This window comes from Bidens hawaiensis, unplaced genomic scaffold, assembly GCF_021521415.1.
Source record: "Bidens hawaiensis isolate Kalapana, Puna unplaced genomic scaffold, B.hawaiensis_p1.1 tig00004525_1, whole genome shotgun sequence".
NCBI lineage: Eukaryota > Viridiplantae > Streptophyta > Magnoliopsida > Asterales > Asteraceae > Bidens > Bidens hawaiensis.
Genome location: NW_027491273.1, coordinates 1366786 through 1394620, shown reverse-complemented (window position 1 = coordinate 1394620; position 27835 = coordinate 1366786). Strand labels below are relative to the sequence as shown.

Here is a 27835-nt window from a genome sequence, read left to right as displayed (position 1 = left end):
TATTTTTCATCAAAAAGATTTGACTTCACGTAGTAGCTAGGGGGTGATAATGCAAATTAACCAATATAGTAGGTAATTCAATCTCTGATATTTACACCCTTAATCTCTGAACGGTTAAAAGATTGATTATGAAGTCATTCTCTCTCTACAAAGTCATATTACATTAATGATCGCCCCTGGTTTTCCAACCTACTGTCTACACAAATCAAGATTGTCTGTGCTTGATTCAGAGTATTGATCACCAGGTGTCCTCCATCTACTAATTTCTTCTTCTATAAATAAGTTAAGAATTCATTCACATAATGCATACCTTCCCATACGAGCTTGTTGTGAGTCTAAGAATAAGAACAGCACTTGTTTCTAAATTGTGTTTACTCTTGATCAAATAATGCCAATTGAACGAGCAATGTCGATGGCGGTGAAACCAACCGATGAGAAGCCGAAGGTCAATGAAGAAGTCGACCGTGACCTTGATGAAAAGAGGGTCAAGAGGAAGAGAAGGTACATGGCCATGGTGCGATCTTCTTCTCCTCGGGTTGCATTGCCTCTAGTTATACTACCTCCTTTACAGAGTTTGTATATGGCATGCTTGGACGTGTTTAAAGACCTCGGCGCTGTCCCTTCACCTCCTGGTGTCCAGGATATTTGCCACATTCTTGGTGAGTGTGAATTTAATCTGTGTGCTATTAATTTAGCATTTGTATTTAACAATGCTTTAATTTTTAGATGCTATGATGCCGGATGATGTTGGAATTGAGAGGCTTCAATTCGTTGATAATGATACTACCGTGATATACAAGGTCATATGTCATGCCGATAACTTTTTGGTAATGTTTTAATCTTTTACTTATCATACTTCATAATCATATACAATATGTATAATGCATGAGTGAAAATTATGTGTAACAATAGACTTTAGAGTGTTCAATTGTGTATTAATATATTTACTTATATTTATGCCTTTTGGAAAGAACCGTTAAATTAAGTTACTTTTTAGATGAAGGAAGTATGGCAGCTTTATCAATGGTTCAAACTCAATCGTGAGACATTAATGTGGCTAATATTCTTATCACAAAACCTAATTAATATAGATATTGCTATTTGCTAATATTTTCGAGCTATGTCTCTTCTTGTAGTTATATGTTCATCACAAACTAGTTTTGATATACTAATTCTCATCATATATATTGAGTGTCCAATTGTATAGTATTAAAATTATTAATAAAAGTACGACAAGAATGCGAAGAATTACAAAGGAGACTAATTATATACACATTGCTAACATTTTGAGCTATATATGCCTTTTCTTGCAGTTGTATCTTCTCCTTTTGCCGGAAAATGCGGTCATTCCGCTCCATGGCCATCCAGGAATGACTGTTTTTAGCAAGCTTTTGCTTGGAGAAGTGACCATAAAAGCATATGATATGGTTGATGATCCTGATGTCATTAATCAATACCCTTCACCATCACCTCAATGTAAGTTATTGATCTTTACACAATGTTGGTAACATGCATGTTACATTGTTTTAAATTGGAATAAACGAACTCGAATATTCATGTATTGTGTAGTGGAACTGGCGTGTTTGAAAGAGGAAGGTGTCTTGGCAATCCCGTGCGACACTAAAGTGTTGTATCCAAATTCAGGAGGAAACATACACGAGTTCAAAGCTATATCACCATGCGCCATTATTGATGTGGCTGGCCCGCCTTTCTCTAAAATCGAAGGCCGCGACTGTATATACTTCAATGATGTCGCGGATGCTGTTTTACCAAGTAAGCAATTCATCATCAAACTATGATTTGTAATTTGTACATGCTGTCATATTTTAGAATGTTTACATATAAAAGGTGTACTAACTATGATTGTGAATGGATATCTTTAATGGATCAAAATTAATTTAGAAAAAAAAACGTATAAGATCAAAAGAAACAAGTCGAATGGGTGAACATTATGCTGTTTTTGGGTGATTGTTAATTAATTTAAATGGTTTGGCAGATGAAAACACGTCGAAGAAAGAAGGCAAGCGTTATCGATGGTTACAGAACACTATACTTCCGAAAGAGTTACTGAAAATGGAAAGAAGGGATTATACCGGTCCTAATATTATTGTTTAGTCAATAGATAGTGTTCGGTCACTTACTTTTGATGTAAGTTCAAGTACCGTGTGCCCTGGAAGATCCATCAATGCTATGTGCAAACCAGCCTAGTCTCCCAAGTCTCGTTGTAGTGTTTGTGTTTTATCATTGTAGTGTCTTTGTTATCGTTGTTGTGTTTGTGTTTTATCGTTGGCTTGTTGTACATTAGATGTTCCTAATAATGTGTATGTTTAATTTCAGACTGGTGTGTTGTAAACCTTTTGTATTGTAATTTGAACTTATCATCACCAATAATGTGTGAGTCTTATTTGTTTGGAGTTTGATATCATCAAAATGATGAAAGTCAATAATTAGTCAACAAGTAACATTCCTAGTTTTCTTAGCATTTGTAATAAGACTTTAAAACATGAATTTATTGACTTCAAGTTCACGTGCACAACATATCTAACCTGGATTTTTGAAACATAACTAATAATAAGAAGAAATTAAATAAATAAACAATTGTTAAATAATAAATAAATTAAATAGTATTTTAATTATAAAAGTTAGTAGCATTGTTAACCATTTATATTTATTTACTATTGTGTAAATAAGTTTAAGAAAATGTGAATTAAAGAAAAAATAAATAAATAATATAAGTTCAAATCATTAAAATGTAAGATAAACAACACTAATAGGAAATTTAATGTAAATAAATGGTTTTTTTTCAAGAGTGTGAGGGGTTTTGCAACCTTCAAGATATAAGAATACAACCGGTGCTAAAGTGGTTTTAGCTAGTGAATTTGATTTTGCCTGCATGGTGCATAAAAATGACATTACTTTCATATTTTGAATTCAAGTTGGAGTTAATTTAAATAAGAAAATAACAATAAAATAAATAAAAGATATTTACAGTTTTTTTATAAGATATTTCTTGGTGTGTAAAAGCTCTAAAAAATATAGACGAAAGAATATATGCTTTTAGCGAATAAATAATCAAATTGATTAGAGTAACTATATAGTAAACTATTATTATTTTAATTTTAATATTATATATAACTTTTGGTTTTTTAAATTTCAAAAAGTTATCCAACTACTTCTCCAATTTTTTCTCAAAAAGGGAGTTGACATAATATTTTTTATTTGTAAACTAATTACCTCTCTCTATAGAAAAACTACATATTACGCTGATAAACGCCCCTGGTTTTCTCTCATAGTATTTCCATCATTCATGTTTTACAGTTCTTTTAATCCACGTATCATGCATAGATCAACATGTGTGTTCCACCTATTAATTCCTTGTCAATATTAATAGACTGGGAAGCATGCAAATGATTCAAACAATGGTTGTCGATTATTGAATCTAAGAGGTCGTGTTTTGATCAAAGATGAGGAATGAGGCTAGTGATTTGGGTAAGAAGCCAATGGTCAATGGCAATGCTAAAGGCAAACACGTTGATAAGAGGTCCAAGCGGAAGAAACGTGGTCGGGAAACTAACATGCAGATTGTGCAACCTCCTCAGGTCATGTTTTCGTTACAGAGGTTGTATATGTCATGCTTGGATGCGTTTAAAGGTCCTGGCACTGTTCCTTCACCTTCTGAAGAGCGGAGTGTTTGTTTTATTCTCGGTGAGTAAGTTAAATTTGCATTTTATTGATTCTATGGTATCGATTTCGATCAAGATAATAATTAATAAGGTTTGTTGTAGATGGTTTATTGCCGGATGATGTTGGAATAAGGAAGAATCTGCGATTCGTTGATACGGATGGTACCATACTATTTACTGTCATAAGTCAGTCCCAAAACTTTATGGTAATGCCCATCACAATCTAGTATTTGTTTATTGTGTTCATGATTGTAAATTCAGGGTTTATTCATTGGTAAGTCAAAAAAATGAGTAATGATATGATTTTTTTTGAATAATGATTTGTTGGCAACCATAGTAACAGATTTAGGGGGTGTCACTTAGAGTGTCAACTTATAACACATACTAAATAGTAATGTTTTGACTGACCAACTATTTATAAAATTAAATGGAGATAAGTGTAAAGTCATAAAGAAAATAAAATCAGAATAACCTAATTATGGTAAAGATATTTTTCAATAAACTATGACTTAACTTATAATTACTGTTCTTTATTTTTTTCGTTTGTATCTATATAATTTAACTAAAATCATCATTTTCTTTAAATTTTGTTTTTATTTAAAAAAAAATTCACATTCAATTCTCAACATCTGTCTATATCTTACTTATAAACATTTATTTTGTTACTTTTTTTTTCTTTCTACTCACATAATTATACAGAGTGATTTATAAGTTACTATTTCTCGAAGCTAAATATGAAAACAATATTTTTGATGAAAAGTAATATAGAGTATGAGATGTGAATGCTCTAACATCTATGAAATATTAACATATCACTAAATCAAATAGTTGGTTATATTTAGTTGGCCTGTTGGATGGTGTTTCGGCCGCAACGTTCTAACCTTTTCAACTATGCGATTTTGTTGTAGTTGTATGTTCTCTTTTTGCTGGAAAACGCAGTCATACCTCTCCATAACCATCCCGGGATGACTGTTTTCAGCAAGCTTTTGATTGGAGAAGTGCACATGAAAGCATATGACTTTGTTAATGATCCTAATGTCATTGATCATAACGGTCCATCCTCGTCGCAATGTAAGTCTTTGATCTAGTTTACACAATATTGGCAATATGTTATATTGTGTGTTGCTAAACGTCGTTTGATTTATAGTGAAACTGGCATGCTTGAAAGAGGAAGGTGTCTTGACTGCCCCATGCGGCGCTAAAGTGTTGTATCCTACATCAGGAGGCAATATACACGAGTTCACAGCTATAACAGCGTGCGCCATTCTTGACGTGGCCGGACCCCCTTTCTCTAGAGAAGAAGGTCGAGATTGTTTGTACTATAAATATGTCACACATGAAATTCCACCAAGTAAGCAATCAATCATCAATTGTATATGATTTGAATGGAGTCCATATTTTAGAATGTTACATATAAAAGGCTAACTAATATTTTAGGGGTTGCATGCAGTATCTTAAAAAGAGAAAAATTATCAAAATAGACATGTTTGACACAAATTTATGCAAAATTAGCGTAGATAAAAAATAAAATAGACAAGGCTAATAGAAATTCAACACATAAACACTCGGGCACCACTAGACACCAAATAATGCATTGACAAAGATACATGCAAAAAAGGGAGTTGGCACCTCCCTTGTCATGACATGTGTCTCAACTAGGCTACATAGGTGTCTAAACATGAATAACTGGGCACCTCTAGAGCATTGGAAGACAAGACACCTGTGTAGCCCCTATTTTTTTAAACGTTTAGGTGCATGTGTCACCCAGTTGAAATGGTTGGTCAATACATGTGTTGGCGGGCTACCTTGGTGCGCAGCGTTGCCCAAATGATTTGTTAGAGCATTCTCATCCCACCCTCTATCCCTAAAGCAAAAATTACACTAAAACTCACTATATTTTCTTTCTCTATTTCAATTAAATAATACTATACCTTTTATCATTACCTTTTCTCTTTCTTTCACTCACAACCACTCTCAAAATATATTAAAAAATTATAAGGGATAAACAGTAACTTTTCAAATATACAGAAAAATCACTATTTTTTCTAAAATATAAAAACCCTTTATTCACAACACCCTAAATCACTCTTTAAATTATAAAAACACCCCTCACATTAAATGAGGGGTTGAATGAGAATGCTCTTATGTCTATAATGGATAGAAAATATGTATTTGTCTATATATTTTAGAGAAATTTGGGTTAAACATGCATATTTTGATCATTTTCCCTTAAAAAACGTATCAAATTATAAGACACAAGTCAAATGGATCGAACAATAAGATGTTTTAATTTTGGTTGACGATTTACTTTAAATGTTTTGGTAGATGAAAACATGTTGAAGAAAGAAGACGGCAAGGATTATCGATGGTTAAAGGAGATTGAAGTGCCAAAAGAGTCACTGAAAATGGATAGAATCGAGTATCTTGGTCGGAAGATCGTTGAGTTAACTCTGTAGGTAGTGTTTCATTCGAAGCACTTTTTATTTCTTGTTGCTTAGTTAAGGAATAATAATTCGCTCTCGAAGATCGATCGATGCGATGTCTCGTGTTTAGTGTTTGTTTTATCGTTTGCTTGTTGTATGTAAAACGTTTGTAATGTGCATGTTTAATTTATCACTTTGTGTTGTTAACCTTTTATATTTTAGTTGTAACATTTTTTTTTTCAAAATACTAGTTAAGATACATAGATGCTCATAGAGTATACCTCCCATTTCTCGAAAATTAACAAAAGCAAAAGACCAAAATCAACATCAGTGTCACGATCAATACATAATCTCACTGTGGACAGACGATCGCTCGCACGTTCATGCCACGAAATGTCTGGACCAGATTCACAAATTAGCGAGTGATTCAATTAGCGACAAATCAACTACAAATTTCATGACAAGAAATGGTTTATAAAACTTAGTCATGCTTCAAACTATTAAAACTTAGCCTACTGAGCCAAAAAAAAAATAATTTATAAAAAACCTTAATGAATCAAGAACAATTGGAAATCTTTAGGACAAAGAAGTTTTGGTATTTGAGCAATGATATTACTCAGATATAGCAAACCCCAAACAACTTATTATAAATATACACTAAATTACACAAATACTTCGTGGTCATTGTTTTATATATTTTTAACTGTAACAACTTAACTATATGCTATTGGAGTTCATGATAATGTATAAAACAATGCCAACAATCATCATCAATTCTCTCTTCAGATATCTCGGTTTCTCTCTTTAGATAGCTAGAGAATGAAGATGCAAATGGGAGGTGGCTAGACCCATTTTAGATTAAAATTAACTCTTGGTGTATGACACTATTTTAAGTGTGATTTGAAGAAGATGTGGGGAATTAGAGGGGCATAGGCAATTAATTGAAGAATAGGGCTAACAGTTCCTGTCTTAACGTGTTTAACAGATTAGAAATGCACAAGTATCAAATATAAAAACGACTCATTTAACACTTGACTTTGGTGGTATGGGCATGACAGTTATACGCTTTATGCACCAAGAAGAAGAAATGATGTCCTCTAGCCACTTAATTTTAATTATTTTTAAAAAAGTGTAACATTGCATAACGTCTTTTTTTTCTTTTACTAAACATGTCTTATCGTGTCAGAGCATTCGGAGGCTCAGGACCTTAGTAATGCATCAAAGTTCGAACTATTAAAGCTTAGCCCAATGGACCTTGAATAGTTTATTACAGGCCCATCAGAAGCATTTTATATACAACTAGAGGTGTACAAAAAAACCGGTTTGGGACCGGTTTTAGGCAAACCGAATCGAACCGGTTTGGGTTTAAAACCGGTTTCACCCAAACCGGTTCCCAAACCGATCCAAACCGTCAGTTTCAGGATCGGTTTCCCTTAAGGATCTACCAAACCGGTTTTAAAACCGAGCCGGTTTGAGAAAAACCGGTTTAAAACTGGCTAAAACCGGTTAAACCGGTTTATAAACCGAACCGACGTGACCAAGTCGGCCTATCTTGTGTCTAAACCGGTTTATAAACCGAACCTGTTTGAGTCAAACCGGTTTTAACCAGCCGTTGACCAAACCGGTTCAGTTTGGGTTTAAAACCGGTTTTGTACACCTCTCTGTATACAACCTTAATCACATTGTTGACTTCAATGTGATTGAAGGGAACAACTCTGCATTTGAGTAACGATACAACTTGAATTTAAGAAGCCCTAAACAAATTATCATAACTAGCATAGTTAATTACATAAATAGATAATAATTAATCTGTTTATGCCATTAGCATAACTTTAAAGTTTAAGTTTGAAATAGTAAACATGAAAGTTGGATTTTTTTAATTTTGTAATTTGCGTGTGCTATGAATAGGCTGTAAATGAACTGAAAGAACACAAACAAGAGCACATTCATGCTCATTCATTTAACTTTAAACGAACACGAACACTTTCTCAGACAAATATTTGTGTTCATGTTAATTGGTTCAAAAAATGAGCATGTTCGTGTTCGTTTATGTTTATTCATTTGAAATTTAAACGAACAGTTTACTAACATAAATGAACATAACTGAATAAAGATAAATGAACATAAACAAACATATATGAACACAAAAGAACATATATAACATATTAGGGTAATATAATTTGTAAAATACACATAATTTTTAATTATTTTCTATTAATATGTAAACTAAAATAAATGAGCAAATATAAACAAACGTTCACAACATATATGAATAGACGAAACATGTATTCATGTTCGTTCATTTGATTAAATGAACACACGCTTTTTTGTTTATGTCCATTTGTTTATTAAATCAACGAACATCAGGGCCGGCCTAAGAGATGTGCGAGCCGCACCCTCGACCAGGACACCTTTTATTCGGTGACACAAATTTATATATATATAATTTCTTTTGATCATTTAAAAATTATCGGGCCAATTTTTTTATTATTTTTTTATTCATAGTCTATTTGGTAAATTTTAGGTTATTGGGCCCAAAAAACCTTTTGATTCATAGTCCATTAAACCATTAAAATCTTAGTTACGATCCACAATGTCACAAGAAAAACTTAATGATTGGCGATGATAGCTATCGAGAGCGAAATCTTAGATAATATAAACTGTGAAGGGTTGATCAAACAATTGTTGTCAAGAATGCTAGGAGAGCTTCATGAATCATCGGTTAGCCGTTAGATATTATTGTCTTTGGTTTTGTTACTATATTTTTGATACTTAACTTTAATGATGTTTAAAAAAATTAGCTTATATGTTATATATTTCGTTACTCATTAGGGCCTACGGGCCTTTTTATTTCGGCTTGGCCAAGGTACATAAATTATCGGAGACGGCCCTGACAAACATAAACGAACTTCTTGTTGAAACTTTCGGTTCGTTTACCGACCTGGTTATAACCAGAGCCAACTATGAGCCAGAGCTAGGTGGTCGGCGAACCCTGGCCCGACACCTCGATAGGCCTGATTTTTTTTAATTTTATATATATATAGAAAGAGAGAGAGAGAGAAATATATAATTTGAATGTTTAAACTCAATTACTCAATCAATTTAAAGGCTAATTTTTTTTCTCGTCTTTTAACTCAAAAATTTTTCACCGTTTTCGAAGAGGGCATTGGTTATCACACTAATTAAGTGTGATTTTAACCTAAAACATTACATGGGTATGGTGTCCCCTAGTTCTATTTTAATGTATTAAAAAAAACTATAATTTGGAGGCACTATTTTCTTAAGAGTTGCATCTAGGGCCCACTACCTTTTGTCGTACCATTGGCTTCTTTTGTTGTACCCTACCAAATGGTGCATGATGCAACGTGATGGGTTTCTTTACCTTTTCATGTTTGGTGGGAACCATTCTCTTTTTATTATCAAACAAAAATTATTTAAGTACATTTGTCTCATTATTCATTAGAATTCATATTATTTTTACAACATACCATATTTAGTTTTGGTTCGATACAAAAATATTAAATGCCTAGAAGGCTAGAACCCTTTACAAAAAGCAATGTAACGTGTCTTTGTATCAAACATTAGTAACGAGGATAGTTATATTTGTGGGATCAATAATCGTTCGAACGATCAAATTTTATAATTATAAAAAAAGTATTTAATGTTGTTTTCTCATGATTTAATCTAATTACAGCTTTTTGCAACTTCGTCTTCCGCTCATAAGTAAGCGCTTCTCCGATCTCTATAACATAATTTGACTTTGATCTTCGTTTTCATTCGTTTTTTTCACAATAATTAGTGAAGAAAAATACGGTGCCCAAGTCCCAAACTCTATTTGGACCCTCATATGGGTCAACCCGGAAGTTAAAATCCCTCCAAATATCAAATCCACGCGACAATAGATCAATGGTTAGTCCACATTAAATTCTTGCATGACCTCGGTTGAATCCATGCGAAGATATTTAGCCTGTGACGAGACTAACAATGCTTGGTTTGCAAATCTCAAGCCTTTAATTGGATACAAATAATCTCCATACATGTAGAACTCGGCCCAATTAGTGTATAAACTACAGTTGGTCTTATATTTCTTCGATTAGAGGCACCAATCATATCATATAAAAGAATTTTAGATTATCAAATTGACACTTAAATAGAGGAACCTAAACACGACATGCACATTTAATTATGTTAAACCATCCATCGTATTTTGAATACGTTTAAAATCATGTTTATTTAGTGTTTTAGATCAACCTGTTTTAAATTTTAAGTTTATTTAGGAATACAATATTTTAATGTCACAATTGTCTAACTTTTGGTGAAATAGTGAAAAGACAAAAGGTCCTACGTGTAATTGATACCTACCTTCCGTTCCTCACATCTAAAGTTCTTTGCTTCATTAGAGTTGCTTGAGATTTTTAATTATCAACTTTTTAGGCCGGCTTATAATTTTTTTATTTCACTTAAAAAAATGTAACTAATTCTGCATTAGATCTACATTCTTTATAGTATTACTAAATGAAAAAGTTTAAACTTTGTTTTTTATTTTATTGGCTTTAATTATTTCTTACTTTCTTTAGTTTTAAACCAATTTGAATAATAAGAACTAAGTCAATTTTAGTAAAAATACATTCTAGTTACATAAAATTCAATATGTATATATAGGGTCAGAATCCTAAGAAAAATTTTTAAAATTGAGAACTTTAAGAATAATTTTAAGCCACTAAAAAACCCCTTAAAATAATATTAAAAAATTATAAAACAAACAAAAAACAAAAATTTTTAAAAAGTAAAAAAAAAACAAAAATTTTTTATTTTTCATCTTGGTTTCATAAAAAACCTAATTATACGCATATATATATATATATATATATATATATTTATTGAATCTCCATTTACATAATGCACAGATATGCATATTATCTATTATCTTAATTATACATACATATATAAAAAATAAGTATTATACATGTATGTATAATTTTTTTAAATTGATATTTTTTTTTATTTTCAAACCGGGATGAAAGATAAATTTTTTTTGGTTTTTTTACTTTTTTTTATTTTTCTTAAAAAGAGTTTTTTATATGGTCTAAAATAGTTCTCACACGATCCCAGTCATATATATATATATATATGTATATATATATAAACAGGAAATGTTAAAATAAAAAAAGAGAAAAAATAAATAAGAAGTATGAGAAGAATTTGTGGCCAAACAAAAACCCCTAAAAAAATTTCAAAAAATTAACAATCATAGTTCAAAATATAAATAAAAAACAAAAATGTTTCCTTAGTCATTCCTGTTCCAAAAAGAAAAAAGAAAAACGCCGAAAGTACATAATGCAGAAACAAAAGATATAATGACGAAAACGAACAAAAGACACAACTATAACTAAAAAAAACAATATATCGCAAAATATAACACAATGTTGAGTAATATAACACAATATTAAGAAAAAAATACACAATCAATGACGAAAATAAACACAAAACACAATGATAAACAAAAAGATGCAATGATCTTTTTCATTCAACATTGTTTTTTTTAAGAACGAAAGACGGTGGAAACATTTTTGTGTTTTTACTTTTTTTGTTTTTTATTAAATTTTGAGTTATGATTTTTTTAGAGGTTTTTTTGTGTGATTATAATTTTTTTTCATCCTTCTCATTTTTGTTTCCCTTTATAAAATAATTTGACCCATACAAACAATGCTAGATAAAAAAAGAAAAAGAAAAAAATGTTCAAAGTGAGAGGAGGTATATAGTTATGATAGAAATACCAATAAAATTGATTTTGATTAGAGAAATAATAATTTTAACGCGTGGGTATGAATGAGAATACCCCAAATAAAATTAAAACTATGACACGCTTTAAATTTTGGTTCGATAGCTTAATTACACTAAACAAACCAATAAACATGAAATATTATGAACTTTAGATGTTTTATTAAGGCAAAATTGTTTTGGTGCAAGGTTCCTTGATCCTAGATTTGTCTCCTTTCACTTTCTTTTTGAATTGTGTTTGATAGAATTAGAATTTTGATTATTAAAAGTTTATACTAGACATTTTAAGCAATAATTGCATTTAATATTTAATACGTAACAATAAATGGTTTATTCAACTGCACTTTATCAACTAAATATAATTATTTAGTAATTGCCCATGTCATCAAATCTCTATATTTTATATTTTATAATTCGTGTACTATACAACTATATTATTATACTACTTCACATGAATGTATTTAGGTATTTAACTAAAAATATTAAAATAGAATAACTGAAAAACCCTTAAGAAAAACTCAAAAAGAAACAAAATAGACAAACCACAAAGAAAACTCATATAGCACTTGACTTGACCCTGTAGTAGAAATCCATAGCTGTCCAGATTATGACAACCATATATAGTACACCAATAAAATATAATAAATAAGTAACCATGCATCATTCATAAATAAAATATATTCTATAATAATAATATGATCATTTTACTTCTTATCAAGTATATATTATTACATGAAAATAACTACAGCATAGCCACTATAGGAGGGGATGTAAAGCTCGTTGACTCACATGAGCTTGCTTAAACAAGAACTTGAATTATTTAATTTAGAAGAATTAGATTTCAATAATTAAATTATAAGAACGATTATAATTCATACTTACACTTTGATCAATAATGATTTTAATATTTTTTTTTATTGACAAGAACAATCTCAATAGCATAATCATCATAGATTTTACACTTATTTTACATTTGAGTAATGTTGATTTCGCTAGTATGTTTTCCATTTTGTTCATAATATATCATTATAGTGAGAGAAATCGAGTAAAAGTTTAATATAAATCTATGATGATTATACTACAAGGATTGTTCTTGACAACTAAAATAAAAGTTAGTATATCATTGGTCAAAGTGTAAGTAAATATATATTATTATCAGCCAATAGACAGTAGTTTAGATTGTTAAAATGTAATTTTCCATTAATTTAAGAAACATTAGATTAATTTTTTAAACTCGCACTTAATTATATTAATAATTAATCTATTCCTTAACAATATATAAATGATCTATATAACGTATATTTTGTAACTTTTAGCATAAATATACTACTTCTTTATGTTTCTTATATAACTATATATTAAATGTCAAATTATCAATGATCCTTAACCCACGTAATTGATTTTTGGCACTTAATGTTAATGATTACATTTTTTAAAAAATGAAAGGTCTCGAGTTCATGTTTCGTATTGTGGTTTGCGTGTTAAAAACTCTGTAGCATATCTTATATATATATATATTATAGATAAAATGGTTCAAATAAAAATAAAAAGTTTCATAGGAATAGTAATAACCAATAGATTTTTGACATATGACAATACAACCTATGATGAAAGAACAATTATAGGAAATTATGCCGGTTATAATGGTGAAAGAGTAATTCTAAGAAACTATGTCGGTTTTTGGTAATTTTAAATCCCATTCATTGATTAACATGATCTAATGGCAATGATATATTCTTAGTCTTCCTAGAAAACTATTTGTTTTTAGGATAGCCCTCCCACACACACACACATACTAGTTTTCTTCCCTTGTATTACGGGATTGTTTTACATCATTCGTTTTTAATATTTATATACTTTTTTGTATTTTAATTTTATTTATTATATGAAAGTGAATAAAATACTTAGGATTTGATGATAAAAGGGTTTCACAAATAAATGAGAAGTTTTACCCGGTTTAAAAGTTATCTGCGTTTGATGAGACCCATGACCCGCTTAGTTTTTTTAATATAAAATTGTTTCTTAATTATAAATAATATATATTTTTAAAAAAAATCGAATATTAATTTTTAGTATATCCTTATTTTATAGGATTTTCATATCAAATATTTGATAAGATTAATTTTTAATTTAATGAGATGTTATAACCCGTTTAAGGGCTATCTGGGTTTGATGAGACTAGGGATGGGCAAATTCGGTACTGATACCACCGGTACCAGTACCGAAATCGGTACCGATTTGGTACCGTCGGCACCAAATCGGTACCAAAGTTTTGAGTTTCAGTATCGGGACCGGGATTGGTACCGGTATTTCCCGATTTTTTTACCTTTGGTACCGGTACCGAACCAAAGATTTCGGTACCCGTACCGGTACCAAAAATTGGTGATTTTCGGGACTGGGACCGGTCGGTACTGGTACGGTCCCAATCTTATCCTTAGATGAGACCTATACCGGTGAATCCGGGTCAAATGTATGAGAAATCTTCATTTACAAATAAAGCAATCTGGTGGCTTGAGATAATGTAGGAAGCAACCAAAGAGCTTTAAAAGGTTTCGTTTATATATATTTAAGATTAAAAGTAAGGATTTTTACATATTTCCCCTTCCTAAACCTTTAAAATTACATATTTTCCCAAAATACAAGTTTTTAATGCAAAATGTACAATGCTCTTTAAGCATGGTTTGAAGAAATATGTAATTTCAAAGTTTAGAAAGGGAAAATATGTAAATGCCCCTTTAAAATATATAAGTGCATTTAGTCAAATTTTATGTACCATGAAAAACTCTAGCTTAAGAAATGGCTAAAATCACTCACTGGTTCACTCTTTCTTACTCTTTAGCGGTTAGTAATAATAATATATATGAATATATGATTATATCATCATTTATAGTTTATACAACTTGTGTATCTTTATACACTGTGTGTATGAGTGTTGCAGCCTTTGCCTTTCTGGACATGCATTAAACGCACACACTACAAACACATATAAAGGCAAACATTTAAAGTTCAAGAAAGAATCTTAATCTTTTTCTTTTTCATCTCATCTTGCCACCACCTTAACTATGTGTTATCATATCACTGTGTATGAGAGATAAATGTTGTATAGAGAAACCTCAACTAATAAATTTGAAGTTGGGTCTCTTGTCATTTTAGTAAATTATTAATGTCAAGGTGATTATTATTTGACTTCATTTCAAAGGTTCCACTGTTTTAATAATTTAGTTTTCTAGTTGTATATTTTTGTCTATGTGCACATGAAATCATGTGGTTTTAATTGGTTTTGATCTTAATGTTCCTAACATATATATATGAATTCATGTTCAACTGGTCCCACTAACCTTCACCTTCATTCTTAGCATCTCTATAGTTGCAATAACATTGCTTCATCAGCACTCAAATTCAAAGGTAATCCTCTAAATTAATCTTCAATATGTATAAACCATAGTTGTTAAAACCGATTTCTAGGTGAGGCGAGACATTTTCGGTTCAGGCTCGTATCCCGGCAAGATTCCAGACAGATTTCTACTTTTATTCGGGTTTTTCTGGTCGGGGTGTTTGAGTTTTTGGCAAGGAAAAAGTGACCCGACAACCGACCCATTTAAAGTTCGGGTTGGTCAGGTCAGGTTTTTCGGTTTTTGGGTTTAGATGTAAAATGATAAAAAAGTTTTTTGGTTTTTTTACACAAAAAATATCATCAAAATTCAAACATTATTTGATGGTATGATATTATAATTTTCAAAAGTCTCAAAATTGTATCCAAACCAAAATGCATCTATAAGAAATAGACAATAAATGTTATTTTGGGTTTCGAGTTTTCTAGTCGGGTTGTTCGGGTTTTTTATTGGAAAAAAGTAACTGATAGGATATTTCGGATATTCTCTAATTCAGGTTCAGGTGCCTTTGGATTCGGGTCGGGTTTTGATCTTAGATGATATTAAATGTTATATAATAGCTTTTGTTCATTTAATTTGAAGAATGGTATTCATTTTCTAAAGCATAATATAATTTTAATTTTTTTCATTGTGCGTTTTTTTCCTTAGTCTCTGTTTTTTTTTTGCGTTGAATGCGCCCAAGGCCTTTGATAACTATGGCATAAACATATGGCTGTTCACGAGTTGAGCCAGGGTGGTTTCGAGCTCGGGCTTGAAACTAAACGAGGCAACTTAGCTAGGCTCTAGCTCGATTTTGAAGTTAAACAGGCTTAAGATCGAGCCAACGAGCCGAGCCTGGGTCGATATTGGCTAGTTACAAAAATGAACAAAATCAGCTCAGGATGTTTCAAATCAACTTTTTTAGCTAGTTTTTTTCGAGCTTTTATCGAGCGAGCCACGAGCCTCGAGCTTTTTGAACAACCCTACATAAACATCATGGTTTTGTGTAACTAAATCTTGAATTTCATCAAAAGTTTGATAAAATGTGTTCATGTTTGCAGGATCTTGATATGTTCTAACCATAATGGCAAAAACTACTTATTCGCCGCAACTCGGGGTTGTACTCCTGGCTGTTCTGTTTGTACCATTGCATTGTTCCAACCCACATAATAATATTTCTCAACAACAAACCCTTTTAAAGATTCAACATCTTTTATATTACCCTGTTGTTCTTAGTACTTGGAATAATGCAACTGATTTTTGCAATACAATTCAAACATCTTTTGTGACAGTTGTTTGCTATGAAGATATAGTGACACAACTTCACATTATCAATAGCGACAAAGCGCCCCCGTTGCCTAAAGATTTCTCGATAGCCGAGCTTTTCGCAACACTATTAAGACTTTCAAGTTTAAAAGTCCTTAAACTTGTTTCATTAGGATTGTGGGGGCGGTTACCCGCCACAATTGCCCAACTCTCATTGCTAGAAATACTTAACATTAGTTCGAATCACTTAACCGGTGCAATCCCACCCGAAATCACATCGTTGACCGGTCTCCAGTCGCTAGTACTTGACAACAACATGTTCACGGGCTGGGTCCTGGCCTGTGTTGGATTATTATCGCGCTTATCGGTTTTGAGTTTGAAAAACAATTCGTTAAACGGGTTGTTGCCCGTGTCTTTAGGGGGGTTGGTTGATCTTCGGGTTCTTGTGCTTTCGCATAATAATATATCGGGCCCAGTGCCCGATCTGCATAGATTAAAAAACCTTCAAGTTCTTGAACTTGAAGGTAACTCTGTGGGACCTGAGTTCCCTCGGGTCACAAATAGAATTATTTCCATCGTGTTGAGAAATAATAAGTTTACCGCGGGTCTACCTGACGAACTACGTTCGTTTTATCAACTTAAGAAGCTAGACATTGCGTTAAACCGATTCATGGGACCGTTTCCGAGTTCTATACTATCGTTACCATCGGTAACTTATATAGACATCGAAGGGAACCGGTTTACGGGTAAGCTTTTCGAGGATCTTACTTGTAACCCCGAGCTCGAATTCGTTGACTTGTCGTCTAATCTTTTGACCGGGAGCTTACCGGGCTGTCTTGTGTCTTCGAAGGCCCGGAATGTGGTTTATGATGGGAACTGTTTGAGTTCAAGCAATGGCAATGTGGTTAAGAGTCAAAAGCCGATTTCGTTTTGTAGCAATGAAGCTTTGGCTGTAGGAATCATTCCTAGACATCATAAAGACGGTATGGGCTCGAAAGTAGCTCTTGCTTTCGGGCTCACCGGAGGGGTTATTGGCGGGATATTATTAGTTGGTGTAGTGTTCTTGATTTTTCGGCAAGTTAACGGTAAAAAGGCGGTGAAACCGCCAATGCTGCCAGTACCGGATAATGCTCCGGCTTCTTATTACACTTCAAAGATGCTTTCAGATGCAAGTAAGCTTCTTACAACTGAATATCTTTTTTTGTTTTTATTTTTATTTTTGGTGTATTGGTTTTTATTAACCCAATATCATATTTTGGCTGCTGACAGTCCCAACTTTTAACGTATTTAGGACCATCAGCAGCCATTTCCTTAGTTGGGACCGGCAGCGACCAAAAGATGGTAGTTGGGATTCATAAAAACCAATACACCTTTATTTATATATATTATTAGAACGGCTAATGGACACACTCACTATGTAAACACCTTGATACCACTAGGTTATTCAGTATCACATAATTACTTATATAGTTATATGCTTGTTTGAACTCGTTTAACAACTAATTATTCCATCTCAAAGGATACGTAACTCAAACGATGAAGCTTGGATCACTTGGTGTGCCCGCTCACCGAGCCTTCTCGTTGGAAGAACTCGAGGAAGCGACTAATGGATTTAACACATCTACTTTCATGTGTGAAGGGCCTCATGGTCAGGTACATTTTATTATTTAATATTACACGAACGGAGGCCTTCTTGTTCTTGTTTCCTTAACATCAAATTCGGTTATGATGACTTCTTGTTTGAATACTAGATGTACCGAGGCCGGCTTAAGGACGGAACATACGTGGCCATCCAATGCTTGAAAATGAAACGAAATCATAACACGCAAACGTTGACTCGTCACATAGAGTTGGTTTCAAAGCTTAGACACCAGCATTTGGTTAGTGTTGTTGGACACTGCATTGAGTTTTATCTGGATGATTCAAGTGTCAGCAGGCTGTTTGTGGTGTTCGAGTATGCACCGAACGGGTCGCTTAGAGACTGGATATCTGGTAAACTTTATAAAAATGTTTATATAAAGTATAAACAAAAATAATATTTATCTGCCTGCAGGCTGAAACTTGAGTTGTTTGATAGGAAAGAACAGTAGAAGAACATTGTCATGGAGTCAAAGAATAGCGGCTGCAATCGGCATAGTGAAGGGGATCCAGTTTCTGCATTCGGGTATCGTTCCACGAATGTTCTCGAATCTGAAAATAACAGACGTTTTGTTGGATCAGAATCTCGCTGCGAAGATTAGTTGCTACAATCTGCCATTGTTGGATCAGAATTTCGAAAAGGTAATCATGATGAAATACTTAACGGTAGGGGTGCAAACGAGCCGAGCCGAGCCCGAGCTCGACTAGGCTCGAGCTCGGCTCGTTTAACTTACACAGAGCTTGAGCTCGGCTTGTTTCGAGCTCTATTTTCAACGCTCGAGCTCGGCTCGTGAGTAGTTTTTCAAGCTTGAGCTTGGCTCGTTTAACTTACACACTCGAGCTCGGCTTGTTTCGAGCTCTATTTTCAAAGCTCGAGCTCGGCTCGTGAGTAGTTTTTCAAGCTCGAGGTTGGCTCGTTTACTATTTATCAATTATTTTTATATAATTATAATTATTTTTATATATTTTTTTCTATTATAATTTTATGTATGAAATAATATATATCATTTAGTTATTTTGACTTATTTTTTCATAACATTTTATATATTAATTAATAATTATTAAATAAATATTATTAAAAATTATATAAATGACAGGCTCGTTTAGGCTCGCGAGCCGGCTCGAGCTCGATAAGTGAAGCTCGGGATTGAGCTCATTTATTAAACAACACTTTTAGGCTCGGGCTCGGGCTTGATTAAGCTCGGCTCGATCGAGCTTTTTAACGAGCCGATCTCGAGTAGTTCAGCTCGTTTGCACCCCTACTTAACGATAGGGGTGTTAAACGGGTTGTGTTTGTGGGTTGGCGGGTCCAAATCAAGCATGACCCGAACGGCTGAACCCCAAAATCATGTAAGACACGTGAACCCAAACATGGCCCGCATATTCGCAGGTTGACCCTAACACTACCTGTTTGACCTGAAAGTTTTTTTTATATTTTATTGTTTTCGTATATTAATACTTGAAAGTTATAATTTTTACAACCAAAAAAACAAATTATATAACAATTACATTTTAATTATACCCAACCAATTTAATTTATTACATACAAAACATTTTAAAAAAATAAATAAATGGATTTGACGGGCCAACCGGCAAACCCGACCCGTTTAGTTAAACCTGTTCGCCGGTTCAACCCGAAACTGACCTGAATTTGTTTATACCAAACCGAAACCCGCGAATTTCGTGTCACGTTCGTGTCGTGTCAGAAAATCACACCACTGCTTCACGATCTAACAATTTAACTTTTGTCTAATGAGTTATGATATTCGCAATTCAACAGGACGGTGTGAAAGGTTATTTCAACAGATTCAAAGAACCAAAACGTGCGAGGTAAGCAACAAACACATACGAAACTATTGTATTACTGAATACCAACTCATGTGTTCTTACATGTTCCTCAAATCTTTTAGCAATCCGGAGAAACTCGACGTGTACAATTTCGGTTGGATACTACTCGAAATCATTTCAGGGAGACCATTACGCACACCGAACGAAGTAGAGTCAGTAAAAGAACAGTTTCAGACCGGACTAACCGATGATGCAGCTGCAAAGGACATGGTCGATCCAGCAGTTCGTGATGCATGTTCTGATCAATCTGTAACGACAATGGCGGAGATTTGCAGCTGGTGTTTGGCGGATGATCCGTTAGAGAGACCTTCTGTGGAGGATATGTTGTGGAATATGCAATTTGCTGCACAGGTTCAGGATGCTTGGCATAGTAGTGAAGGGTCTCCGGTTGAAGCTGCAGTCACACAGCGGTAGCGTTACTTGCAGTATGCAAATAAGTGTATATTATAATGAATCGTTCGACGATATTCGATTTGTAAAGAGGATTAGGGATGTTTTTAGTTGTAGATTACTGTTTTTGTGACATGCATTGTAACAATAATGTGTAATAATGAATTCTGTTACGAGCTAGTAATCGAACTCGAGTTTTTTCAATAGTTTGAAAACCAGAATAGACTGTGGATATTAACGACTAAAGGCAGATCAATGTTATTCCGTCGGTTGAGTATTAAGAAGTTAGTTAATAACCGTTGCTACAATGACTACGAGCTGGTATTGGTGTTGGGTTAGGCCATGTCTAGCAGCCTAGAATTCAGATATGAGATGCAAAACTTGGCCGGTTGAAATACGTTGCGGGCCCATAACTCGTAAGTAGTGGCCAGAAAGGTGTCGAGGCCATAGGTGGTTTGCCAGGCTGTCGAACCCGAATTTCAAACCAGTTTTTGGTGAGCTGGGCCGGTTTATAAACTGGTTGGCGGGCCCAGACCAGTTGTTTTGAACACCTCTAACCTAACTCAAGGATCAGCTATCATAACTCGTCTTGAAGTCATGGGGTCCTAATGAACTTAACGGTTTTAAGTCGATTAACAGGTTATCGGGTCATTCTATTTTTTTAACGGTACAAATGGTATCAAAAGAAAGCCGGGGTCCAGACCATCAGAATGCGGGTTAATACTAGTTTTCGAGTAAAAGTTGGTCTCAGGTAGGACCAAACGTCTTTTTGGGCTGCCAAATCTGGTTGGGCCACCGGTGTCAAAACCGATGTGCATGTTCTCTCTTAGGACCAACTTCCAAAACAAACTCTCTTAGGACTAGCCTTCACACGACGACAGAGCTAAACACTTTAACTGGTTCACCAGATGGTCGGCAAAGCGAGCTGAAAGGTCAACTGAATTGGTCTCACCAGGATCAGGCTCGAGTGCTCGACTCGCAGTAGACGCACTCCAGGGTTCATTACAGCAACCAGAACCCTTTTTTGAGAAAGAGATGATATCGAGAGCGAACGCGGGACCCTTTAGCATAAATGCAAACAAGAACAATTACAAAAAAATACATTTTACTGGCTTTTGATTAAATTTGAATACTACATTTTGTATGTTGCTTTATATCCTATTTTGTTGTTTCATAATGTGGTTACAAGACCAATACCCAACTCTTCTGCCAGCTCGTCCCATACCGGTAGCAGTATCAAAACAACTAGAAATATGGCCACTGTAATGACCATTCTCCTCCATGTCCCGACCTCTGTCACGTCATTCAGGCAAGGTTTTTCCGGTGCCCTCTACAGTATACAACAAAAAGTGACTCATGCACAAACAATAATTATCTGACAACTTTACCCTTTTTAAGAAAAGATGGAAAATGCTTATAAGATACGAGGGTAAAGTTGTCAATACGCAACTAAAAGTTGTATGCAGAAAATAATCCTTGTAAGGGTAGTTTTGACATTGCAGTCATACCTGGCATATCAGCACATACAATCCCCAAGGAAGCGATAACGGTCCCCCAAGCTGCATTCGTGAGAGCATACCAGACAATATTAATACACTAACAGTGCCTTAATCATCATATTTTCATCTCTACAATGTTGATTTGTCAAAAGATCCAGGTTTTAATGAAGTCAAGAAAATAACATTTAGAGGAATTAAAAAGTCAACATACCACCCCTAACCCGAGTAATGAATAAGTGGTCAAACCAAATCCAACGAGGGCATCCTTTCCAAAAGCACCCTGTTAGATGCACAACATTATTTTCAAAATTATAAAGTATATAAAATCTATATAATGATAGTTCAATTAGGTTTTATTGTTTTAAACAAAAACCTGCACCACTCTTCCGCCATCAAGACATCCAACTGGAAGCATATTGAAAGCCGTAGTAGTCAAACCGCACCTGCAAGGTCAATTTCCCAATTTATGAAAACCAAATTTTAAGCTGAGAAGAAACTTTTGGACATAACATCAATATAGCTTTATATTTTGAAACAATTAAGCACGCATTACTGAAAACAAAATTAGACTAAGATATTAATAACATCAAAGAACAGTACATCACCAGCCAGCAATTACAAGCGGGTGGATCGACACCGTGGCTCCATGCATTGCACTACATAAACAATAATAAACATTACAACAACAATCAGGATAAAAAAACATTATAATCCAGTTATAATGAATGAACACAAGTTCTTTTTTAAAATAACATACGTATATCCCAATGTGGCTCTACTGATGAGCCCAAGAAATAACGAGCCCTGAAAAAGCATGCTTGGAACCTGCACCATGTCGGCTGCAGCATCCGGTTTTGATGAGAGCAGCAGCCCAACAGCAAACATTGAAAGCGATAGCGCGGCCCCCGCAAATGGACCAGCTAAAGAAATGTCTACTTTCGTCTTTCTGTCAGGAAGAATCGATTTAAACTGCAAGATTCAAGAAACATATATCATTTTGAACACAAAGTAATAAAGAGTAGTATATTTTTAGCTTCATAGATTTATAGAAATAAACCTGAGTAATTGCCCCGAAGCTTCCAAGAGTTATATTAGGAATAAAAAATGGAATGCTTAACTTTACTTTCTTTGGAAATGCAGCAAGAAAATGCCCAACTTCCTGCAGGCAAAAATAACAAAAAAGGAAAGAAAATATAAATTATGCTAAATCATTATACGTGTTAAAAAGTATGAATGAATGAAAAAAAAATGTTTTGGAGTTAGGCCTGTAAAGGAACCGAACATCCAGTGAACCGTTCAGCGGGAAGTTCGTTTATTTAATAAACAAACGAACATGATAAACTTTTGTTCATTTAACTAAACAAAAGAACATAAAACACATCAAGGCCAGCGCAACCATTTTGGAGGCCTAACTATAGTATAAGCCCAACACCAGTATAGACCCAACACATTGCTGTTCATATTAGTTATGTTTGTTCGTGAACCGTTCATTTATACTGTTAACGGACGAACATAAATTAACACAAACAAGAAAATCGCATTCGTTTACTCGTTTTTGCTTGATGGTTTGTTTGGATAAAGTTAAACGAACAAGCACGAACACGCTTTGTCCATGTTCGTTCTGGTCATTTACAGGCCTATTTGGGATAACTATAATGGTATCTTTATAAAAAAAAACAAAAAAAAAAGCATGGTGATTGAAAAGGCTAATAAACTTTTTTACCATATTATCAGTTGGAACATTTAAGTCTTTAGAATAATATTAAAAATGGTCATCTTACGTGAAATAACTGAACACCCAAAACTCCATATGCTAAAGGTAAAGCAGATTCAACAAACGGATAAAGCAGTTGCATATCGGGCGGGTCAATAGCATCGGGGTCCGTGAAATACTTAACTATTTCAGGAGGAAGACGATTAATCTGGTCAACACAAACCATTAATTAATTAAACGATATAAGTTTTGATGCATTAATAATATAAGTTAAGAAATAGGAACAATATAAGTACCTGAGATGCAATTCCTAGCTCCACAGAGGATCCGATAGTCAAAACAAACAACAACAGAGCAATAACATATTGCCAAAGTGTTGTTGGTCCGGGTTCTGAAACCTCTTTCCTCAACATACCAAAGCTGACTCGTGGGCCACCACGTGGGTCTGGATCTTCTGAGTTGGGTTCCTCTACCATGAATAGGTTATACTTATCGCCCATTATTTCAGTCAACTGACTCTGGAGTTTGGCAAAAACAAGTTCTCGATTTCCTCTAAGGTTTCCTAGAAAAAGAATGCCTTCACCAAAATCTCCAAATGGTTCCTCTTTTGTTACCCAAAAAGTTGAGTAACCGAAAAGTGTGTCCTTTATGAGCTTTACATCAGCCGGGTCAACCTTTTCGGGTCCAAGTAGTTCCATGAGTTTAAACGAGTCAACTTGAAAATTGGTGTATGTTGACCCGATTGGAGAAATCGTTGGCGGCTGCATGATAAAAAATGGAGCATTTGGTATTTAGATTTCCAAAAATAGTTCAAACTCCAAATCACTTTTTCCAGCAAACTATAATGTTCTTTTAGCATTTCAAAAAAAAAATATCACAAGGGAGAAATACTTGTAATGTTTCATATTCATTCTAGGTCGGTAAACACCAAACATTGAGAGAGCCGTTCGGTGAGAAGTTCATTTATGTTCGTTTATTTAAATAACAAACAAACATGAAAATTTTTTTGCTCATTTAGAGCATGTTTAGATTGAGTTTTAAAGCAGCTTATTGGCTTTTTCAAAAAGTCAATAAGTTAAAAGGTGTTTGGCAATCACAAAACTCCTTTTTATTTTAGCTTTAAGATAGATTTAAAAAACATTTTTCGAAAACCCCAAATCCAGGCTTTTCAAAATGACTTTTAGAGAAAGCAGCCAATAAGCAGTTTTCAAACTCAATTGCAAGCATGCTCTTAGTTAAGCAAATGAAAACATAAACACATGCCTAGTTCGTTCATTTAAAGATCGTGAACGTTCGCATGCGTTCTTCATTTACGCTTGTTTATGTTGGCTCATTTACATTTATTTATGTTTGTTAGTTTAAGTTCATTCGTTTATATATTCATTTAAATTTTTTAGACTGACTACAATTTAGTCTAGTTTTATTAGTTTTTTAGACCAGATAGATTAATATTCATGTTTTTACTTTTAATTGATGTTCGCTCGGTTATGTTTTCATCTATGTCAGTTCAAGCATGCCCTTTCGTTAACATTAGTAAACCGTTTATTTATAGTCTTGGCAAACGATCATAAAACAAATACGAACACGCTCATTTTCTTAGCGAACGAACATGAACAAGAAAACCCTGTTCATTTACTTCTTCATGTTCGATTGTTTGTTCGCTTAAAGTTAAACGAGCGAGCATGAGCATGTCCCTTTAGTGTTCTTTCGGTTCGTTTACAAGCCTAGACTTCATTCTTCTGCATTTGTAACTTTCCTAAAAACAGAACTTGATAAATTGGAGTGATTTCCTTTTTGAATCATTACACTCACAAATTCACTAGTGTGGTATCCATATGTAATACATAATATTTCTATACTTGTGCAAAATAATTTAAATAGCATGTATGAGTGAACAACAGTGGGCAAATTGACAAGTGCAGTTGCAGATATCCATATTTTATCCACAACGGATTGTTCTATTTCTATATTTTTGCACGAACAGTGATTTAAAAGTCGATCATTGGATTAAAACAGGTTAAACTAGGGGTGTGCAAAGTCGGTTTAGTTATGGGGACTTAACCATAACCATAACCATAACCGAATGTTGGTTAACCGTTGGTTTCAGCTAAGTTTGGCTAATTGTCCAATGTATTTTTTTTCTTTGTTCTTGTTGGAAATGGTTCAGTTATGGTGTTCCAAGCTCAATTATGAAGTTTCGAAGCAAAATTATCCCAGTTCCAAGCTTGGTTATGGTGTTCCAAGCTCGGTTATAGACAGTTTCAGCCCGAATTTAAATGCTCGAAGCTATAAAAGATGTAACTATAGGAACGAAATTTGGACAAGCACAAACATACAAGATTCAGTTCGGTTTAACTGTTTAAGTTAAAGTCAGTTAACACATACACATTAACCGTAACCGTAACCATAACCATAACCATAACCATAACCATAACCAAATAGTCAGTTAACCAGATTCACTTAACCATAACCGATCAATTGCACTCAATTACATTTAATTTCAATTAATTTCTTCGGTTAACTGTTCGGTTTCAGTTGAAGTTAGTCAACCAGACTCACTTAACCATAACCGCTCAGTTTCATTCAGTTACACATAATTTCCATTAATTTCTTCGGTTAACCATTCGGTTTCAGTTAAAGTCAGTTACCACATACACATTATTCACTTAACCATAACCAATCAGCTTCATTCAATTACATTTAATTCCAATTAATTTTTCGGTTAACATTTCGGTTTTTAGCCACACAAACTACTGGCATATGTAAGCAATATATACTAAACAAGTAAAACTAACCCTAGAGGAAACAGAAGCAGGTGGAGGCACCACAGCCTTCTCCGAATCCGCCTCACCAGCCGCACTCTCTTCGGTCGGAATCGTAACCAAATTCGACTCCTGAGACACATCCTTCTCCTCTCCACAACTTCCACTGCTATTACTACTATCATCACTACCACTAGCACAACACTCAAATCCACCAAATAAACCTCTACTACTACTACTACTACTACTATTATTATTATCATTCAAACCTGCAATTCGACGGTTACTGAACAGAATACTAATATTATTCGCGTGATTCCGTCTGTCGTAAAGTTTAAACCGGTCCGTGAAGTCAATTCGGTTAGGTTTTAACCGGAAGGTACGGAACCCTAGGTTTGGTGTGCTGGTGAAGCTGCAGCTTGTGAGTGTAGCCATAGGTTTGTGGTGCAATTGCAAATGGATATGGATAATACAGTTGAAGATGTGTTAATGTGATATGGTTACAGAATATAACTAACTTAACAGGTTTGAATGGATTGGGGAAGAAATGAAATGAAGAAATGAGTGTTTTATCTGAAACGATGGGCAGAAATTGTTTATTATTTGATATTTCATTCATTTAGTTTTCTTCAAACTTTGGACCCCAGTTACGGGGCTATATTGTTTTAACCGGGTCTAAGTTGGCTTCAGAGTTTGGTTTGGGCGTTCCTCCAGGAAACCATAAACCATACCACCAGCTCCCACTTAACAGTCGTTGTGCCGTCACAAGAGCAGAGCTCTCTCTCTGTTGTAACACATGGTGAGACGAAAACCTGGTTGGACTTGGAGTTCAAATTGACAATTTTTATACAAGGCTTAGCCCAAACCTTTTATTATCAATGTATCTACCCAAAGTGACATAAGCGAAATCAAACTTGAGTCTTCATCGAAGAACCAAGACTCTTACGTGGGAGATTATTTTTCTTCATTCTTGAAATTATAAATTACAAATAATAATAATAATAATAATAATATAATAAATATACAACTCTCAACACTGATTGATGTGATAACCCGCCATCACCATTTTGGTGGAGTTAGGGGTGCAGACAAGTTGAATCGGGCCGAGCTCAATCGTTTAACTTAAACAGAGTTTAAGCTCGGGTTATAAGTAATTTTTGAAGCTTGAATTTGGTTCAAAATTGGCTCGTTTATTGTTTCCTAATTACTTTCTGTATGTTTATATTTATTTTTATATACTCCCTTTTCAATTGTAATTTTATGTATCATAACATAATGTATATTATTTAGTAATTTTTCATAATATTATATAGATTAATTAATAATTATATATATATATATATATATATATATATATAATTAATAATTATATATATATTATAAAATTATATTATTCACATACTCATTTAGGCACGAGAGCCTGCTCGAGCTCAATAAGTAAGCTTGGGCTCGGGCTCATT

At 33.7% G+C, this 27835-nt stretch overlaps 4 protein-coding genes across 4 annotated transcripts; 3 read left to right on the top strand and 1 right to left on the bottom strand.

Annotated features, from left to right (window-relative positions):
* The first annotated feature begins 406 nt into the window (after positions 1-406).
* Positions 407-2115, top strand: LOC143626869 (plant cysteine oxidase 2-like). The gene is made up of 5 exons (XM_077096815.1): positions 407-659; positions 727-827; positions 1314-1476; positions 1570-1773; positions 1997-2115. The coding sequence occupies exons 1-5, from the start codon at positions 407-409 to the stop codon at positions 2113-2115; spliced, it is 840 nt and encodes a 279-aa protein (XP_076952930.1).
* Positions 2116-3464: 1349 nt separating this feature from the next.
* Positions 3465-6139, top strand: LOC143626868 (plant cysteine oxidase 1-like). Its single transcript, XM_077096814.1, has 5 exons — positions 3465-3705; positions 3786-3889; positions 4592-4754; positions 4831-5034; positions 6009-6139. Exons 1-5 carry the CDS (start codon positions 3465-3467, stop codon positions 6137-6139), a joined length of 843 nt encoding a protein of 280 aa, XP_076952929.1.
* Positions 6140-16342: 10203 nt separating this feature from the next.
* LOC143626817 (putative inactive leucine-rich repeat receptor-like protein kinase At3g03770) lies at positions 16343-20527 on the top strand. Its single transcript, XM_077096778.1, has 6 exons — positions 16343-17696; positions 18044-18177; positions 18276-18516; positions 18602-18804; positions 19943-19992; positions 20073-20527. Exons 1-6 carry the CDS (start codon positions 16343-16345, stop codon positions 20422-20424), a joined length of 2334 nt encoding a protein of 777 aa, XP_076952893.1. The 3' UTR covers positions 20425-20527.
* Positions 20528-21530: 1003 nt separating this feature from the next.
* LOC143626816 (putative zinc metalloprotease EGY1, chloroplastic) lies at positions 21531-26810 on the bottom strand. The gene is made up of 10 exons (XM_077096777.1): positions 26409-26810; positions 23910-24374; positions 23681-23821; positions 22957-23058; positions 22657-22868; positions 22505-22555; positions 22273-22342; positions 22111-22179; positions 21909-21959; positions 21531-21730 (listed from the first exon to the last, which is right to left on the bottom strand). The coding sequence occupies exons 1-10, from the start codon at positions 26808-26810 to the stop codon at positions 21572-21574; spliced, it is 1722 nt and encodes a 573-aa protein (XP_076952892.1). The 3' UTR covers positions 21531-21571.
* Between the last annotated feature and the right edge of the window lie 1025 nt (positions 26811-27835).